At 33.6% G+C, this 18,561-nt stretch overlaps 1 protein-coding gene across 2 annotated transcripts in view; it reads right to left on the bottom strand.

The window, feature by feature from the left end:
- Nucleotides 1-376: 376 nt before the first annotated feature.
- The window catches only part of LOC149409678 (neural/ectodermal development factor IMP-L2-like), an 84,545-nt gene continuing 66,360 nt past the window's right edge, over nucleotides 377-18,561 (bottom strand). Inside the window, exons 2-7 of one of the 2 annotated variants that reach the window (XM_089649541.1) lie at nucleotides 11,244-11,430; nucleotides 5,892-6,055; nucleotides 4,938-5,112; nucleotides 3,756-3,979; nucleotides 3,180-3,302; nucleotides 377-803 (exon numbers count right to left, since the gene is read on the bottom strand). In XM_089649541.1, coding sequence (XP_089505667.1) covers nucleotides 795-803; nucleotides 3,180-3,302; nucleotides 3,756-3,979; nucleotides 4,938-5,112; nucleotides 5,892-6,055; nucleotides 11,244-11,385 — 837 coding nt within the window. In that variant the 5' untranslated portion in view covers nucleotides 11,386-11,430 and the 3' untranslated portion in view covers nucleotides 377-794. The remainder of the gene's footprint in view (nucleotides 804-3,179; nucleotides 3,303-3,755; nucleotides 3,980-4,937; nucleotides 5,113-5,891; nucleotides 6,056-11,243; nucleotides 11,431-18,561) is intronic. The other variant, XM_089649540.1, reaches the window with a different exon arrangement.

Genomic DNA, 18,561 nt, shown 5'->3' with positions numbered 1-18,561 from the left:
CCCAACTGCTCCCGTCTGGAGCCAGTGAGACTATGGCATCCCCAATTGGGGGATGTTGTGAGGCGGAAGGTAAGTCGGGAAGGGAAAGAGGAAGGTGGGGAAGTACCTGGCTATTCAGATCTAGTCACTAAACACGGCTAAAGCCATTTGGAGCAACGTTTCAATTCTGAATGGTGGTCTTACACCAGGGCGATACTGGTAGTATCTTCCACTCTGGAACGTGCCGCAAATATACTATATATTATTTTAATTAATTAATTGTGAAATAACACAAATTAATCAAATAAAATTTATTTGCGCACGCCGGGTTCGAACCCGCGACCTTCGGAATGGCAGTCCAATGCGTTACCACTGGACTATGCCGGCCGTCAAATATTCTGAAGTGATAAAATTTTAAAACCAAAAACACATTATTTTCTATTACTTCATGGTGCATCGCCTCTTAAAAACATTTATCCACACATCTGAAAGTAACATCTAATTTTGAATACGTAAATTATATGAAATATCTTAAACAGTTGTAGCTATTAGCTATGTATGTAATATATGTTGAATTGTTTATTTCTAACTAAGTCTAATCAAACGTTTTGCATTTAAGTTTTATAAAACATATTATAATAGGTCATAAGTAAGATGTTTTAAAATGGTATTAAAAAATAAATAATAATGAGAATGAATAACTTTTATAAACAATACTTTGGAATAAATACGATTGTATTTATTATTTAATTTATTAATAAAATAAGTCATTTATTTATCCAAATTGACGAAATTCAGTCCATCCTTGGCTGCCCTTAGTTATTCTGAAATAAAAGAAATGTAATAAAATTAATATTGGAGTTCTGTCTTTTCAAATGTAAAAACGAAATGATGAAAACACCTTCAGTATGGCTAGAAGGTGATCTTAAAGGTAATACTAAAACATAGATTGACTGATACAGATCAAATATTCAACAGTTATTTTAATTTATACTACACTCCCATTAAAAGCATTTGCTTGTGGATGGAAGAGGAGTATACATTTGCGAAAAAATAATATAAATTGGTTACAAAGTAAAAAATAACTACGAAATTAAAAACCATACAAATTGTTGTATTTGGAAAGAAGAAAAAAAAATTATGGAGGATAAATAGAGTATTGTAGGATATTTTGTGAGATTTACAAGTGAAAACTAGGGGAATCAGTTTTTTTGTTAATAATTTCCCTAAAATATTTTTTTAAATAGTTGAATATTTGTTTTTTATCATTAATGCTTCTATTTTCTTCTGGTAATTTATTAAAGAAATGTTTTCCTTGGTGGGTATAATGGTGCTGGGCAAGTGTGTAGTTTTAGGGCATGCAAATATTTATTTAAGTCTGGTTCGATTTTCAGCTATGAATGAATATTTATCTTTTTCATTTATAATTTGAATAATTTATTTTTTCATAAATAAGTGTCTAAATGTAGGAACTTTGAATTCTTCGAATATGCGTTCAGTGGGGAAGTCTGGAGTTTTTTTAGTATTATTTTTATTATGACTTTTTGAACAATTTCTATGGGGGTCAGGCTAGTTTCGTAAGCTGCTCCCCAACTAATAATGGCATATTGTAGAACAGACTGCACTAATGCATATACGCCAATTATAATTTTAAACACTACTAAACTACATTTTTGGCCAAAAAAACAAATTTCAACATACACAAAAAAAAACTAACAGACCAGTTAGACAAGCGTACAAAGAAAAAATAAAAACTCCGACGGTAAATACAAGCTTTGGACAAAGACACTATCAATACCATGCTATAAAAGCATTCAACAGTCTAACAATTGAAAATAAAATTGAGGAAAAAAAAAATTCAGACGCAAAATTACAAAATGGATTAAAGAGCAATTAATTACCAAAATTTTATAATATAAAATAATAAAATCTTCATGTAACACACAAAACCAATATAAAATACACATCACTCACAAACACACAACATACAATATAAATATACCGATTTCAACTTTATTTCATTTTATTTAAATTTTATTTTACTTTAATTTGAATTCTATATTTTTAGTTTAAATTTATCTTATTCTTATGTTTTTTTTCACCAACATTATATTTATTTTCTTTAAATGTATTATGTATATTTTTTGTATTTTAAAATGGAGGCCTCAGCACGGGTAAGCCAGCAGTGAGGCCAACATTACTGGATTGTACTATGAATTGCAAAATATTGTACCAAAATAATAAAAAAGGAAGGAAATTGGATGTTAGCCGAAGCGTCAAATAATTGTGACTTATAATCACAGACGACTTCAAAGACATCGAGGATATGGAAAGGCAAAGAAGAGTGATATCCGTTAGAGCAGGTATGCTATCAAGGCTTTTTAATTTTTGCAGTACAAACGCGAAAAATATACTATTCAACGCATTCTACACTTCGCTGTCCACGTCAGAACTGTAGGTAGTGTAGGTGGATTACACTGCATCCCGATGGCATAAGCTAAAAGTCGCTTACAATAATGCTTATCGCTTAAATAGATGTTTCCTGTGACAGTCAAAAACATGCTTTTTGTGAAAAACAGCGCCATTTTTTTGACATAAAAGCAATAAGCGCTATTGTATCTCTATCTGCACAGACATTCTGAGCCACACCAATGCGTGGTGGGGTACAGCTAGTCTTATAATAAATTTAATAATAATAATAATGGAGGATGAAATAGAAAATGTAAAATCTATGTACAGTGATTTTACTATGATACAAACAACGCACTTGAAGTGAAATAATACAAAAATTCGCTATACAAATTATTAATTGATTACTACATATTATTCAATTATTATTATTAATTACACGGGAGTAAGAGAAAATATATCTACAATCACTAACACCGGACGAAAATTCAAAATGTCAAGCGTTCACAAAAATCAAGCATAGCAAAATCATACATACCAACTTAATGAAATTATACTTACATTCTGAAAAGCTGGGCAAATTTAATGTTGAGATAGCTCAATAGTTCGTGATTAAAATGGAGGTACAAACTGGGAATTTAATTTTTTCCAAAACTGACCTTGTGTGTTTAGTGAGACATAAAAAATAATAATTATGCCATAACTGTAGAAGATTGTTTTGGGATACGTTAGGTTAGGTTGGGTTGTCAGAATAGTTTGGTAGGGTTTCAGTAATAAAGGTCGCTACTTACAATAGTGGGGTACACGAATGTTCCAATAGAGTCCTTGCCCAGGGCGTTGCGCGCCACGCAGGTGTACTGGCCCATGTCGGACCAACGCAGACCCTGTATGATCAGCTCTCCGGAGTTCATGATCTGGAAGGAGAAGAGGACGTTTTTTATTAGAGAGAAACTTCAGTGATACTTTATATGTGCATTATCAATTAAGACCCATCAAATCTTCAAAACGAGCATTACGAAAGCCAGACAATAAGAATGTATTTTCCAAGAATACGGTGTACCACAGGGCACTGACAAAGGACCCATCTTATATCTTAAATAAAAAAAATAAAAAAACGTAACTGTATAACAGATAAATATTGCAAACCGATATAAGAGAGACATATCATTGTATAATGCAACTTATATTGGCATATATTCCCTATTTAAGAAATCAGGAATGTTTGAAATATTCATTGTATATTCATCCCCATCAGGCCCAGATGGAAATTATATTCCTCAAGACTTCCAGTGTGTAAACAGTGTAATATTTTATCTAAGTCCTTATGATATACTCTCATAAATAAACATAATATTTTAAATACCAACCTTGATTCTTGGGTCCTGGTTTGTGATCACATCATTTTCACTATCCAGCCAGTAAAACTTTGGCCTTGGGTTGCCTACGATCTTGCAAGGCAGCACCAGGGTATTTCCAGATGTCTCCACGACAGTCTGATAGAAGGAGACGATTCTTGGTTTGGAAGGAGATGCCAGAACCTCTTGGTTTAGGAGCAGATACTCGCTGAGGTTGGTAGTCTTGGGCATAACATCTGAAAATTTAATAAAACGCTTTAATAAAATGAAACACTGCTTAAACGAATTGTGGTCTGAAAATACAACAGAAAGATAAAAGCACCAAGGCCCTTCGTATACAGAGATACTTACAAGCTACTTGACTATGAAGCAACAACAAGTAGCCTACCGGTATGCTACTCTTTCAGGCGAAATAAGACTCTTATAACGGGGGTTTGCACGATGCTCACATATATATAATTAGTTCTGATGAACGTATTACTAAAATCTCATATATTTCTAGAGGGCTCCCTACTGATGTAAGTTATCTATATTTAAGATTAATAAAAACAGGACCTTACCACTAAAATCTTGTATGAAAAAAGGTTGGAAAATTTTATAAAAGGTTTTTCGACTTTAAAATTATGAATTAGTTATTAATTATTATGAATTAGTAACTTCCCGAGGGATCTCTTTAGAAACATTTGAGATTTTGGTAATACGTTCGTTTGAAATAATTAAAATAAACCCCACGGAAAGATCAATTTCCTAAGACTGCTAGGGCATATTCAACCGTAGGTCCGTCCATTACGCCGAGACGCGCGCCAAATGTTGTTTTTGCACGACTTCATCACCTATGTCGTTAAGATTTCCACTTTATTTTGAAATTTTATACATAGGGCCGCGTGTTGCATATTTTTGTGCACTTACGTCGTTAAGATTCTGATTTTACTGTTGTTTTTAAGTTTTAAATAAAAAAGAAATATCTGAAACAAGCTAAGAAGCTAAACCACTTTTTTGGAGCTGACGGCCTCAATTTAGAGCTAAATCTAGACCTAAAGGAGGTGAGATCGGCGGAATGGTTAACAAGCTAGTGCTCGGAAGTACTCGTAAGTATTCGGCTATGTTTGTAAAACCGAACAAGCACCATCTATCGGATGCAAAACATTACAATAGTCTTCCGTTTGAGAAATCTAATGGTAAAATGTAACTTACTGTGAGTGGTGTGAACAGTAGTTGTTGTGAAGGCAGATTTGGTTCCAGAGCGCGCCAGGCAGGTGTAGGTGATTTTGTCCACAGGCAGGAAATTATTGATGATGAGCCTGGAAGTGGCCCGTGCAAGACCGGGTTCAGTTCCCTCGATCAGTGCGTTGTTCTCATAATCGTCGCCCTGTAAATATAAACGGAATGTTAAAATATTGTGCCAATCTAGAGCATTAAAACTTGGCTGATAATTATATTTTTATTTAAATTCCCCTTAACTCGTGAGACAATGTAACCTGCAATATTAGTGAAGGCGTAGAATAAATTAATTCTTTAAACATTGAAAATTCATTTCTGACCCCCTCTTTCACTCCTTCCTTTCCTTAAAAAGACTCTTCATAGTTTTTTTAGACTCACAAAGTTTTTAAAGCATAATTCAACCTTAAACTGATAAATTAAATATGGAAAAAATATTAGTAAAACATGTCACAGGAACATAAAATAATATAGAAACTAGTGCAATACTACATTTAAAAAAAAATCATTTTAAGTACATTAACAACGCTATTATAATTTGTAGGATTCAACAAATGTCAATAGTACCCTAAAACTTGTAGCCCAAATCATGCATCTTATTGGTTAGTCAGTGTGTCTGAAAGTTGGTTGTGTGTGTATTGCAGAAAAATGTTACATTTTGTCTTGTGTTCCTAGTAGGTGCTTGGAATTTAATAGTGGCGACGATGGTAGGACTGTAAATTAAGTTTTTAACGACTCTGTGTAATACAACTAGATCTGACATAATTATCGCCTTATTAGATGCAATAATGGAGAATGACAGAAGACTGGAGGCAAATGGCAAGGAACTACAGCCATTAGAGAACATTCTGGTTCTATGCTATCATCGATTCTACATCGCAGATTTAAGAGTTACGAGTTCAGAAGGAAGTATTGAGATGAGAATTTTACCTCAGTGATCGGCACGTTGTCACGCAGCCAGGTAATGACTGGTGCTGGTCCTCCATCAGCTTCGCACTCCAGTTCGATCCTCGCGCCTGACGCTCGTCGCACCACTGGGGGAAGCTCTTTGGTTATTTTGATCCAGCTGGGACGGACGGGCTCGAAGCGTTCAGCTGTGGAAAAAAACAATTAATTATTGTTTGTGGGATTAGGAAGTTGCTAAATCGGTGTGACTGATACTATACACATTAGTGCACTTTCACTCAGCCTTTTTCCTACCCAGAACATTGTCCAAGCTAGATTAAAGTTAAAAAACACATCCTAAGTCTCGTGGAATCATTCAATGGCTCAAGTGCCCTGAAAGAATCCAGTAATTGTGCTGGATGGTGTTTAAATCCATCAATGAAATGGCCCCACCCTACATCCCTGAACTATGCGTCCCGGAAAACACTGGTCTGAGGCAGTCAACTCTTATATCAGCAACATCATCAGCTGTAGGCAGACTGATAGAACCTAAGCGCAAGCCAAATACTAAGTTTGGTGATCGCGCTTTCGGAGATCTGGGCCGAAGGCTTGGAATAAACTCTAATATACCATTCCTGGAAAAGGGTCCAATTATTTCCTTAATCCTATATCTAAATTTCGCTAGTAAACAATTAGTTAACGTTAAATAAGTGATAATCTTAATTAACCTACAAGGTAAGTAAGGTACTGTCTGTTATCTCCATATATAGTTATTAATAACATAGCCCATTGTAGAAATGCATTATATATCTGTACAGCGCCCTTGAGGTGATTTTGAACAAAAACGGCGCTATTCAAGTCATCCAAATATGATTATTATTATGAAAACGCGTCTATTAATTGCCTCGCCCGGTACGACAAAAATATGCAAACACTTTTAAAAAAAACCAAAACAAATCCTGCGTAAAGAATAATTCTCCCTATATTGCAGCCATGTTTCATTGCAAATAATTTTTCACAAAAACCAAATCACATCTATTTTTCTTCAACATATTAATTTAAATCATGATAAAAGAGAAAGGGGCCTTTTGGACCTGATCTCTGTATGCCATTATTTCATAAAGTCAGAGATGATGTCCATTTGATAATAAAAATACATACGACTCCAGTAAAATATTGGCAGTATTTACTTGTATTGGCTGGAACCTCTGAAAGCATTTGAGAAAGAAGAACTAACTATAGTATACTCTCAGAATCTGCATGATAACTAGATGGTTTGTAATAGAATAATTTTTACTATTCCCAAGTAAAATCCCCTTAAAAGCGAGTTATATATATTTTTCAAACACGAGAAATAACTTCTCAATTGAGTTGGGCAGTTTCGTTAAAAAGAATATAATTTTAATTATTCAACTACCTCAAAACTTTACCCAAAAACAATTCATAAGAGCAATTCGTTAGGTAGTAAATAAATAAAAAATATGAAGCATCCCATACTCGAAGAATTTATAAACGTGCGTTGGCTCTATTTGGCTGTCAGCTAAAACAATTTCAACCAATTCAATCCATTTCAAGTTTCTGAATGGTTCTTGTCTCTCACCATCGGTAGAGCACTGTGACAAAACTATATGCCTGGCAACAGTCTGAAATCTCTCACGTATATTATTTGTGGAATAATTTAGCATACAAATTCCACAGGTGGTGATCCATTCTTGAGGTTCCAGGAAAACTGAATTACCAGAGATTTATTTAGATATGCAGTGGAATAAGCGATTAGGGTTCGGAATCAATCAATATGAATAATGCAAACAGGAAAATATGCGCATCTTTTACGCACTTGGAATAGAATCGTCGAACAGTAAAATTTGTATTTAACCTGCTGTAATTTTAATCAATAAGAATAACTGATTTCTCATTGGTTTTCAGAAAGCTATAATCCAAAGTTAAAGATTTTTTGGTTGTTTCATAAAATTTGAATAATTCATCAAATTTCAACGTTCATTTTCTGGTTCTGTGAAAGTCTTATTAAAATTCTGTTGTTATATAATTATAGGCTAATTGCCTGACAGAACTGAAATAAATACAGAACATGAAAAAATCTTTTAAAGAACTTGAAAATTAACTTTGATGTTGTCGTTATTATGTTTGTGCTTGCCAGAAATGCGTTTTTCAACTTTGAAAAAACTTGTTTTTACATTAGCTCCCCGTTGGAGGCCCCAAGGAAAATAATTTCATCTTTGAGGGCTGTGTGGTTGGTTTTTTTTTTAAGGAAAGGAAGGAGAGAAAGATCTGGGAAGAACTAAACAAATGAGGGGTGGTAGGAATCCGTGCTCAGTGTGTCTAGTACGTTTGCGTTGCAAGGCGATGGGTCGAGAGAGTCCGGCTGGAGAGGTAAAAATAACTCCCTCAACCACAGTATTTGTTTAACCACCAAACGTAGCGAAGCGTAAAACTTAAATTTGGGAGATGAATTTTAGTAACATGTTCTTTGGTCTTCATAGAGAGAAAAAATGATGAAAATCTGGTTGCGTTTGGAATGCCCCAAGTAGGGTTAATAAACAACTCAAATGTTAAAAGAAAATCATCGATTGTTTTCATTAGAAAAAATTAAATAATCCACGTTTTCTCGCCACTCAACGATATATCGTTTGCGTGCCAAACGACGATAAATCGCATCGCAGCGCACACGCAGTTAAATAGATGCCAAACGAGATGTTGTATGAGCTTTACCATTAACTCGTGTCATGTGTGCTAATAAGATGAGATTTAGGTCGAAAAGCGATGTACGGAGGAATTGGGTAAGATATTCCAAGTAGTCATGAATGAAATTCATAAATTTACAGAGAACTGAACATCTTTAGTGGTTGCTAAGGAAACGTGAAATTAAGAGGAGGTCGGGTAATTTGAATATGTACATATATATTTTTGGAATAACTTAATGAGTGTAACCTGAAATTTTTATGTTTAATTATTGAAGATAATGTTAGCAATTTTTAAACGAAAATTTGAACAGAAAAATATACAGTCACATCTGGTACTTGAACCCAAGTCTTTCGCCTTGCCTAGGCACTGCTCTGCCAACTACGCTATTGGGACCCCATTTCCTTCGGTCATATTAGACTGTATCAGCGCTCCGGCAAGGCCAAAGATCGGGGTTCAAATCCTACATGTGACCGTATCTTTTTCTGATTTTTCTGTTCAAATTTTCGTTAAATAATCTTTAATATTTTAATATGTACATTTAAGGCCCCCGTAGTAAGCGTTCAAAGATGTTATGATATGTCAAAAGGGAGATGTGTAAATACGAATGTTAAAGGGAACGCGCTAATATTAAAAAAAACGATAATAATTAAGGCGATGCACTACGTCGTGTAGTATTATAAATTAAGCCGCTATCAATAACAACCCTTACGTAGATGGCGATAAGGTTTAAATTCCCGCTTAACACAATCAGCCTGTTTTGATTTATGCAAGAAAAAAACGTGGCCAAAAAGTGTCTTTTATTTTATTTTGCGGATGTTCAGGCACAAATATTAATTTTTTTTTCGATCATTTTATAGATAACTTAATTTGCCACATTATACAATAAAATCATAACCGAAAATGGGTTCGTAAGTAGGAGATTTTGAACTTGAAAGCAGTTTTTATAGGCCTTATACATTATTTTTTTCTGGGTTTATTAAAAGACTTATCTAAAAATACTCGATTATTTCAAAGGCCAAGATGTATTCTACTCGCAGTATTTAATTAAAGTATCTGAAACATTTCTAGGCGACCAAATTTTCAAATCAAAAACACATGATTTTGCATTACTACGTATGGCATCGCCATAAGTGAAAATGGTGAAAATATTTAATAAAACACGACTCTTTTGAAACAGAGCAAAAATCTCTTTACAAATGCTTTAGTTACATTAAAAGATACACTGTGATTTTATTCATGCCTGTAACATATTAAATAACAGAACAAAACGTGTTTTTAATAATTTTCGGAGCTTACTTTGCGTATTTTATTTGTATCGAGGAAATTTAAAATAATTAACGTTTAACACAACAAATTTATGGATATTATCTTCTAAAATAACATTGTTTTTGGACTTAAAAACTTAAAGAGTTAACGAGAAACTTGTTATAAATCGGTAGAAATTGGGTATGCGGAGGCTCAACGAGAAACTTGTTATAAATCGGTAGAAATTGGGTATGCGGGGGCTCAACGAGAAACTTGTTTTAAATCGGTAGAAATTGGGTAGGCGTGGGCTCTACGAGAAACTTGTTATAAATCGGTAGAAATTGGGTATGCGGGGGCTCAACGAGAAACTTGTTTTAAATCGGTAGAAATTGGGTAGGCGTGGGCTCTACGAGAAACTTGTTATAAATCGGTAGAAATTGGGTATGCGGGGGCTCAACGAGAAACTTGTTTTAAATCGGTAGAAATTGGGTAGGCGTGGGCTCTACGAGAAACTTGTTATAAATCGGTAGAAATTGGGTATGCGGAGGCTCAACGAGAAACTTGTTATAAATCGGTAGAAATTGGGTATGCGGGGGCTCAACGAGAAACTTGTTTTAAATCGGTAGAAATTGGGTAGGCGTGGGCTCTACGAGAAACTTGTTATAAATCGGTAAAAATTGGGTATGGTAAAAAAGTCGGGCATGCCTAGGAAAACTTTCCACATATCTCTGAACTGGAATTTTAAAGCTCTCGAATAGCAATCCGGAGGTCGCGGGTTCAAATCCCGGTGTGCGCAAGTGAATATTATTAATAATTATTTATGTTATTTCACAATTTGGTAATTTGAAAATAATATATAGTATATTTGCGGCACGTTACAGAGTGGACCATACTCTCAGTATCGCCCTAGTTTAAGAACACCATTCAGAATTGAAACATTGTTTGAAATTTACAAGGAAATCACGATCTACACCTATACAAAAACCTACAGTCCGCCTCGGAACAGGAATTACCTAGTGAGGAGGACTGCGAATAATATACTTAACTTTGTAATTATAATTGTCGTTAATAACAAAAAAAAAATATATATCTTTAGACGTAATTGGTGAACACATCTGAAAAAACTAATCCCCCACCTTCCTCTTTCCACCTCCTTCCTCGCCCCACTACATTTAGCTTCGCAGCATGAGATAACATAGTTTCACTGGTTCCAAACGGTTGGGATTTGTTGGGACTATTGTGACATATTCATATCAACGGTATATAGATTGAAATAAAACCCTTTTCCAAAGGGTAAATTATAAGGGAAATTTTGAACCCTCAAACATAACTTTGATAGAGAAAAGATGGAACTATATTGATTTTTTTACCATCTCCCCCCACGTAAATAGTTGTTTCTTGTAGTAATTAAATTGATTAAGATTACACATTAACAGGTAGACAGCTTACCATCGGCGTTCAGAGAGTTGTCGACTTGATTGTTGTCCTCACTGCTGTCCTCATAACTCGGGATGGACGCTCCTTCCGCCACACTTAGCAGCGACATCACAAAAAGTGCGCCGCAGGCAAACACGTACATTGACAACTGCATTTTGGAGGTTGTGGGAAGCTTTCACGTAATTGAAATACGATGAAACTGCAACAAACAGATATAAATTATTTATTATTTCTTTGAAAGAACGATTTAACGCGATGCACTACGTCGTGTAATATTTTTAATTGAGCCGCTATCAATAACAACCCTTACATAGATGGCGATAAGGTTTAAATTCCCGCTTAACACCATCCGCCTGTTTTGATTTATGCAAAAAAAAACATGGCCAAAAAGTGCCTTTTATTTTATTTTGTGGATGTTCAGGCATGAATATTTAATTTTTTTCAATCATTTTATAAATAACTCAATTTGCCACATTATACAATAAAATCATAACCGAAAATGGATTCGTAAGTAGGAGATTTTGAACTTTATAGCAGTTTTCATACGCATTATACATTATTATTTTCTGGGCTTATAAATAGACTTATCTAAAAAATACTCGATTATTTCAAAGGCCAAGATGTATTCTACTCGCAGTATTTAATTAAAGCATCTGAAACATTTCTAGACGACCAAATTTTCAAACCAAAAACACATGATTTTGAATTACTACTTATGACATGGCCTTAAACATTCCGTTACGAATGAACAAATTGTTTTGTAACCAGGACACTTTATTTACTATTCTATTATTTTCGACAACTAACGCCATCTATGGGTTAGCTGATATACTCAAGGATATTTCACAAATAAAATTTGAAAATTCACTACTCTACAATCATGTTTTTTAGCGGCCTACGTGATCGAATGGTAATGCTCTCGACTAGCAGGCTGGAGGTCGCAGATTCAAAACCGGCGTGCGCAAGTAAATTTTATTTGATTAATTTGTGTTATTTCACAAATTATTAATTTAAAATAGTATAAAGTATATTTGCGGCATGTTCCATTGTTGAATATACTCTCAGTATCGCCTTGGTGTAAGACCATTGGGGTAAGAGAATTAAAACGTTGCTTGAAATGGCTTTGGCGGTGTTTGGTTACCACATCTGAATAGCCGAAATATTAAAAAAAAAATTCAAAAAAGGAATCATAAAATTTATCGAAAGAAACGTCACTAACACAATGACTATAATTGTTTTTTCAAACTTTCTTCGGGCAGGTAGGTACCATAATGTAGATTACGTCGATTTTACAACTCGTTGAAGAATCCACGCTCATACGAACTCTGCGGTAACCAACACGGCCATGATCTTGAACCAGAAATACGTCGTTCAAACAAATTTACAGACAGACAAAATGACAAACGGTCGAGTTAAAACAGGATTTTTTTACGTAACATTAAAAATAAAATAAATAGAATTATGCAGTTTGTTCAAAGACACGTCACTATCTCAATGACAAATTATTATTTTTTTAACTTTCTTCAGGCAGGGTAGGTACCATTATAACATTGAAAAAGCGTCCAAATAAACACGACGATTTCAAATTTGAAAATAGAATCTTTAATGATGAAACGGAACGTACAAAAAAAATTTACAGACAGACGAAATGTAAAATGGTAGAGTTACAACAGGACTTAACAAGTGAATTGAATTGAATTTTTCAATATGATCACTCAAATCTCTTAGATTATACATTTAAATGAATATTATTATTAAATTAATAAATTTGAAACAACACAAATTCATTGATTTAAAATTTACTTGCGCACGCCGAGATTTAAATCCGCGACCTCCGGATTGCTAGATCACGGAGGCTGTTAAAGTTGAAGAAAGACATAAATAATAATAATTCAAAATTAAGTAAGAATGTGAGAAATGTGGAGATCCGGAAAGAGTGCTAGGCTGATGTAAGCGTAATGAGTAAGATCAAGAAAGGGACGCTTAGATGGTTTGGGCATGTAGAGGGAATGAGCGAAGATAGGAGTATAATGAGAATACACAATAATATTCAATCAGATACTCGAGTCGGTCGATGTCGAGAGTCAGAATAATAGAAGAGTATGTATGAGACGATGCATGAATGTAAATGAGGCAAGGAGAGTGTGCCAAGACCGAGTTGTTTGGCGGTCCGTCCTCTCTGCCTATCCCTGCGGGGAAACGACGTGATGGTTGGTTAGTAACATTGTTAAATCGTTTAAAAGTGCGTAAATATGTTTTAAAAAAAGGATTTCTGAACAACCGTTCTGGCTACTCTTACGGGGAATTGGCGTGTTAGTTAATAGTGGAGAAAATCATGGCACGATCAAGTGAATAAAATATTAGGAATAACAGAAGAGTACGTATGTATCAAGACAGTATTGTATAGCGGTCCATTCTCTGCCTATCCTTGCGAGAAATGGCGTGATTGTTTGTTAGTTAGTTAATTCAAGAATTCACTTACTTGTATGTAACGTATTAGATTTGCGTAATTTGAATTTATTCGATGACGAAAATCAAAACAAAAATTCAAATTCAAAATTTTCAAAATATTGTAATCTTTTTAAAAAAAATTAAGAACAGTATTTAGTTCAATAAAAACTTAAAACAATTTTAAGTTTTTATACCGTACAAAAAAATTACGGAAATAATCCACGAAATAGATTTTAAAAGTGTTCTAGTTTTAAACTTCAGAAGTTTATTTCGCGCCAAAAAGTGCCGGATGTTAGTCTGGCGCAACCGGAAGTAATACAAACTGGTTTCTGCGAGCGGGCGCTCGCTTAAATAGAGAATTCTTGAATTTGCGATGTCCCTTGGATTTGAAATTCTAAACTCAATTTGATTTCTTGCAGACTTCTAATACGTATCTCATAAATATATTGATATCGGGGTGCTACGAAAGTCATGTGACAGAATTAAATATTTATTATTCTGAATTAGATAGCGTAAAAATATATTTTGTATTCTTTCAACAGCTTGTGCATAAATGTTGTAATGCTTGGCTCATTGCATTTTGTCTTGATGAAGGAAGGATTTTTCGGAAACTGTTTAAATATTCCATGTGCGTGTAAACAAAATATTTTTTTTCTTGCCAAGGTAAATAACCGTTGAATGCACGACATGACATTAAAATACGAAATTTTTAGAAACTTTCGTAAAAGGAACGGTAGCCGGACATCTCAAAAAATGAAAATTCAACAAATCTTGAAAATGGTGGTTAAAAGTAATCTTTAAGACTGATGAAAAAAAACTAAGTTAAATGATAAAGATAATAATTGTTATGATAAAAATATATACAAACAGACCGAACGATTAGTCATAATAGACCCGATTTAGTTTTACATGACAAAATTAACAAAAATAACTTATATCATTGATGTCGCTATTCCAAATTCTTGTAATATTCAAAAATCTGTTAATGAAAAAATTAGAAAATACACAGATTTAGGAAATGAAATAAAAAGAATTTGGCATTCTCAGACTATAAAAATATTACCATTCGTTATTTCGGCTACTGGCATTATACCTAGCTCTCTCATTCAAAATTAAGGCGTATTAGATCTATCAAAAAATTTATATATAAAGATGCAAAAGTCGGTCATTTTAAATACATGTAGGATAACGAAAGATTTTTTAAATATTTATGTTGAGGGATCAGTAGGATTTATAGGCCCTGTTAGAAGATATGAAAATATCTGGAGTCGGTGAATTATTTTCCCATTTGATCTCTGGTGAGTTGACGTGTTGTTCTTGTATTTATTATGCTTATATAATGCACTTGCAAAATGTTGATTGACTAGATGATCATTTGTGAAAAAGTGTGTGGAAGGGTTTAGTTTTTCCTATGGGGAAGATTTAACCCGGACATAAAATCGGAAGTTTTAAAATTTATTGTCTTCTTTTCTTAGTAACATTTAGAGATAATGATATCCTCACTGAGATCTCCCGTGCTGAGGATTTCATTGACATATTAGAATCTAATTATAGGAAATTAATATTACAACAAAGTAACATATGAATTCAATTATAATCATATATCATGTAGTATAATTTTATTTTTTTAAATAATTTTAAAATAACTAAGATAGTGTTTTTTTGTATAGTTCAGTTTGGTAGATTACATGGGTGAGATTTATAGGTTAGGTTAGGTTTTTCATCGCTTTTAATCAATGATATACGTCATAGTCTGAAGAGAGGGGAGGAAGAGGATAGAGGAGGACCTAAAAAGAGCGTTAATAAATAAATTACCTATGATTTTATGTATGCTCCAGAATGTTCGAGTATTTGTGTGGCATTATTTAAGGTTTCTTATTGTCGCATTGCTTGCTGCTGAGTCTGTCAGTACAAATAGATAAACAACAATGTGTGTTGCTTTTATGTCCAACAGATGGCGTTATTAACAAAAAAAAATTACATGTCATGTTACTATTTTCTATTTTACCAACCATTATTACATTTATTAGAAGACTAGTTGTACCCTGCCACGCACTTTGAAGATAGAGAAACTATAGCGCTTGTTGCTTAGAAGTCCAACAGATAGCGCTGTTTTACACAAAAAAGCATGTTATCAACTCTCTTAGGTGACATCTATATAATATAGGTATATAAAAACTCACGCGTATTCGAATGCAAAGTTGTCTCAAAATTTCAAAGCAATCTGTGAAGAACTATCCGAGATTTAAGATTTTGAACAAACGAACATTTATATTTTTATTTATATAGATAGATAGATATACACAAAATATATTAATATTTATCATGATGGGTGCAGTACTTACGTTTCGCTTGTATAATTTCGCTTGAAAAAATTCTAGTAAATTCTAGTAAAACCCGGGTTATGAAATAAACTTTATTCTGAGAAAAGGACCATTTATCTCACGAATTCGTTGCTAGGCATACTGTTAAATTATACTTTTTTACCTCTGTCTTTTTTAACATTCATTTCATATTTAATGTCATCTTTGAGGATGCTGTGTGGAGAGTCTTTTTAAGGAGAGGAAGGAGTTTATGGTATTTTGGATAGACCCATGTTGTAGGAGGTAGAAAATATAGATGTTGTGCAGATTGTTTCACAAACTTAGAACAGGTCTTAAAAACGACCCGTTCTTATGTGATATCAGTTAAACGTGTATAAATGTTCGGCCCGCGTTCGTCTGCTACAATTATCAATATAATTACCGACAACTATATTTACATAGGGATGTGTTAAAATACACAACTGTCCCAACTGCCCGTAGTCAGTGGAACTGTGGCATTCTCAATGAGGGATTGTTTGTGAGGTTGAAGGAAGTAAGGAAGGGACAGGAGATGGGAAATATGAAGGTTGAGATTAACCCGGCCATTCATTTTCGTCGCGCTACGTTTTCGTAGAATAAGTTATTTTAATCACAGTTTCGATAGTTATGGAAATAATGAAATTAAATTGTATTATGGTATGAGCTATAGTAATTACAAATAAATTAATTCGTTGATTTCCAAAAATTCCGGAAACCCCTCGGTCAAACTTATAAATCTCATAGACAATTAATCAATGCCTTAAAAAACTATAAATCGTATTTTTAATATTAAATTACTTAATTTTTGGTTCCATGATAACTCAACGCAGTGACAATTCTACACACTTTTAAAAAGTGATATAAAGTCATTAGAAACGATGAAAATTTTTTTTAACCTAACCTAACCTAAACTATTTAACCCAGTTAATAAAGTTTTTGTTTCATCACTTTCCATGACTTTATATAACTTTTTAAAGATGTGATGATTTATCCGATCACCGTTCGGACATCGTGACTAAAATTTGGTATTTCACATTAAGTTTTTTAGGATACCTATCAATTCCTTCGTTAATGGCCTGCAATCCCGTTTTTAAGAGGAAGCTACAAGCCAAAAGAGTTTATTTTCTTGGTATGCCTTAAATCGCCACGAAAATAGGTAATAGACATTAAAATCGCTTGACAAACGGAGTCTAAACACGCTTGATTTCAAGCCCCAAAGTGTTTTTTTAAATTTATTTTGTAAACAATTTTATATGAAGGAAAAAAAAATAATCAAGGGAATATCACAGATAACTTTTGCCATAATATTATATATTTTTTAGTTAATTATTTTATGCGTTCATACATTTCTAATGAAAAAAAATTTTGTTTAGTAGTTTACATTTATATTTTTTATTGAGTAATTAATAATTTTATTTTAATTGTACTCAAGGGAAACGATGAAAAAACGATTAATTTATCTAAAGCATATTTTTAGTATGCATAAAGTAAACCAATTCTTAATAAATTTAATCGAAAATAGATATTTAGCATTAAGCTTCAACTTAACAGGAATTAGAATAAATTGGAGAGATTTTAAATAAATTAGCAATATTTTTTATCAGAAAGTTTTCTACGTATGTAAATTTCGATGTGGTAAAGTGTGTTTGTCAGCTCAAAGTTGAGTCGTTCTATCCTCTCAGCCTACGATTAAGTGGAGTGACCTGATAAATAAATTAGTTACTGGAGTTTGCTGTCATGGTGATTTATTTACCATTATATTATTATCATCCTTTCATGGGAATATTCTGACTGATAATAAATAAATCTCTCCTATTGAACACCTGGTATGGCAACTGTTGAAAATCACAATAATTTATTGATGTCAATTTATTTCATACTCCCCGATATATTACTGTAACTGTTGCTATCCGCATTGAAATTTCATCTCTAAATACAGGGTTTTTTAATAAGAGGTGTTATTTTGAATAGCCCGCTATTTCGGTAGATGTTACTTTTAAAGCTGTCTTTTTTTGACATTTGACAAGTAGAAACTACGCCATTAATAAAAATGGAACGATACAAGCTTCAACAACGCATTGAAAATATTAAAATTCATTTGAGTGAATCAAATGCAAATCATCTTGAGTGATGAGGCCCATTTCCACCTCGGTGGCTTCGTCAACAAGCAAAATTGTCGCATCTGGGGCTCGGAAAACCCAAGACTTATTGTTAAAAAGCCTCTCTATCCTCAACGTGTGACTGTTTGATGTATGGTCCGGCGGAGTCATTGGACCTTAATTTTTAGAAAATGAGGCTGGAGCAACAGTTACGGTGAATTGATTGCGCTATCGAGAGATGATTAATGATTTGTCATGGCCGGAATTGGATGGTATTGATCTGGACAACGTTTACTTTCAACAAGACGGCGCTACGTGCCACACAAGCAACGAAACCATTGATCTTTTACGATTGAATATCAAAATAACACCTCTTATTGGAAAACCCTGTAGTATAAAATAAAGTCGCTATCCTCGTCTGTCTGTTTGTGCGCTTAG

The sequence above is a fragment of the Hesperophylax consimilis genome, chromosome 30 (assembly GCF_061612785.1).
Source record: "Hesperophylax consimilis isolate HC1 chromosome 30, BYU_Hcon_1.0, whole genome shotgun sequence".
Taxonomy (NCBI): Eukaryota; Metazoa; Arthropoda; class Insecta; order Trichoptera; family Limnephilidae; genus Hesperophylax; species Hesperophylax consimilis.
This window is presented reverse-complemented; position numbering and strand designations above follow the sequence as displayed.